Raw genomic sequence first — 2495 nt, forward strand, 5'->3', positions numbered from 1 at the left:
CTTTTTTGTTCGTCCATCATCAGGCGTGGCACAAATTTCGCAGCAACGCGGTGAATCTTCAATCTTTTTGTCAAAATCTCGTAACAAGATCTAACTGATATCCCACATTCTTCAGCAAGCTCCCTGACAGTCAGACGTCGATTTGCCCGCACCAGGGTGTTGGCTTTGTCGACGTGTGGGTCGTCGGTTGACGTGGAAGGACGTCCAGGACGCTCATCATCTTCAATGGACTGTCGACCATCCTTAAAATGCTCATGGCACTTGAAACATGCCGTACGCTTCATAGCAACATCACCGTGAGCAGTGTTAAGCATAGCAAAAGTTTCAGTCGCAGATTTTCCAAGTTTAACATTGAACTTGAAAATGTTGTACTGCCGTGTCTTGAAGTAGCAGCTGACCTTATACATGGAGGGAAAGAAGCAGTGAAGAAAATGAAGCAGATTTCGTTGTCTGATACTACAATAAGTCGTCGGTCTGTGATGTTAGCTGATGACATGAGGGAACAGCATGTTAAAAAATTGCGTCTAGCCTCTTCGTTTGGCATTCAACTGGATGAAACCACAGAAATAGGAGGGGAAGCACAGTTGATTGTTTACTGTCGGTTTCCAGACTTAGAAGAGAAAACCATTGTTGAACATTATTTGTGCTGCCCCCAACTGGGCTTAGAAACAACAGCACACAACATTTTTCAGAAACTTTATGATTTTATTGTTGAAGAGGGCATTGACCGGTCAAAATGCAAGTCTGTTACTTCTGATGTTGCAAAAGCTATGGTCAGTGCAATCAATGGCGTTGTAAAGAAAATCTAAGTGGTCTCACCAAATTGTGTCGCAATTCACTGCATGATCAACAGGGAAGCGTTAATGGCAAAGCAATTGAATGAAAATAAAATTACTAAGGAGAAAAGTGACTTTGAGCTTCTACTTGATGATCTTGTCAAAATGGTTAATCATACCTGTGCACATGCAAAAAAGCATAGAATGTTTAGTGAGTTGTAGAAGGATATGGAATCTAATTTCACCAAACTCTTCCTTCATACTGAAGTACGTTGGCTATCTCGGGGTAAGGTTCTCAATCGAGTGTTTGCATTGAGAGAGCAGTTCTGTGTTTTCTTTACTGAGGAAGCAAACCCCATGGCAGTTAAATGTCAGGATGTGCTCTGGTTGGCAAAATTGTCTTACATGGCCTCAATCTTCGATCATCTGAACAAGCTAAACATCAGTCAACAAGGCAAAGGTGGGAATGTTTTTACAAGTATAGGGAAAATAAATTCACTTATACTGAAGGTAAAAAACTGGAAAAGCAATGTAGAAAAGAAGTCTTTTTTCTGATTTTGAATTATTTGACTCATATATGAGAGAATGTGGCTGGGAACATGGTATGCAGGCAACAGAGCAGACACCTTACTTTGATGCAAGAAAACCTTGACTTCTATTTCCTAGACAATGAGAACGACCAGCTGACCTCTAATATGTGGATGCTTAATCCCTTCAAAGATGAAGGAACTGATCATTGTGATGCTCTTTTGAGCTTCGAGGGGATTATTCACAAAAAGCAGTTTTCAAGACATTTAGCCATCCCATGGATTTCTGGGTTACCCTGCTTGATATTCCAGAGTACAAGGATCTAGCTGAGCAGGCAATAGCCATATTTGTACAGATGCCAACATCATATTTGTGTGAGCAAGGGTTCTCTAGTTTAGTTTTGATAAAGACAAAGAAAAGGAATGCAATCCTAAACTTGGATACTCTCATGCGAGTTGCACTTGAAAATCGTCTGACACCTCGATTCAACCTAATAGCAGACAAAGTGCAACAGCAGCCAAGCCACTGATTTTTTTAAGGATAATTATTTGTTTTATTTATTGATACCGTACCAAATATAGCAAACATTGTCTGCAATTTTACTTTAGTGAAGGAAAATGCGTCTGAAAGGCATGCTTAATGTTATCTTGTGTATTTTGAACCTCTTAGTTTGAGATGAGATGTGTAAATATATGGATGAATATGTAAAAGTTAAATAAAAAATAAGAGAAACTGCTTTTTTTCTGTTTACATAGTCATAGAAATAAGATATGAAAGTTAGATTTTAAATGTTAAAAACGTGAGATTTTTAATGAGACTTTTTTGCGGGGTAGGGGCTGGACAGTTTCTACTTAATCACCACTAGGGTTGGATGACATTAAAAAATGTTAAAGATCACCGATCTAGAAGATTTGATTGAGTCACCCATAACAGAACAATTCAAAAATGATGTCGACATTGATATAAAGACCTAGAGGATCAAATATCCTCGAATCTTACAAAAGCAGCTATTCTTGAGAATACAGTAATAATCATAAGTTTAATACTAAGTTGGAAACATTATCCAATAACATGGGAACAGTGTCGAAAAATCGACCTTATGATCATGAACACTACGCTCAAAACAGGCAAAAATCTACTTCTTTTCTTCAGTGTATTTTCACCTTCCTTTGTCCCTTTCGTCACTTTCTT

The 2495-nt window shown here is 38.4% G+C and overlaps 2 protein-coding genes across 2 annotated transcripts; both read left to right on the top strand.

The window, feature by feature from the left end:
* The first annotated feature begins 248 nt into the window (after positions 1-248).
* On the top strand, positions 249-809 carry LOC143037345 (zinc finger BED domain-containing protein 5-like). Its single transcript, XM_076205483.1, has one exon. The coding sequence runs from the start codon at positions 249-251 to the stop codon at positions 807-809; it is 561 nt and encodes a 186-aa protein (XP_076061598.1).
* A 195-nt stretch (positions 810-1004) lies between these two features.
* Positions 1005-1833, top strand: LOC143037346 (protein FAM200A-like). Its single transcript, XM_076205484.1, has 2 exons — positions 1005-1286; positions 1531-1833. Exons 1-2 carry the CDS (start codon positions 1005-1007, stop codon positions 1831-1833), a joined length of 585 nt encoding a protein of 194 aa, XP_076061599.1.
* The last annotated feature ends 662 nt before the right edge of the window (positions 1834-2495 follow it).

The sequence above is a fragment of the Oratosquilla oratoria genome, chromosome 22, assembly GCF_046742065.1.
Source record: "Oratosquilla oratoria isolate Oo_2021 chromosome 22, ASM4674206v1, whole genome shotgun sequence".
Classification (NCBI taxonomy): Eukaryota; Metazoa; Arthropoda; class Malacostraca; order Stomatopoda; family Squillidae; genus Oratosquilla; species Oratosquilla oratoria.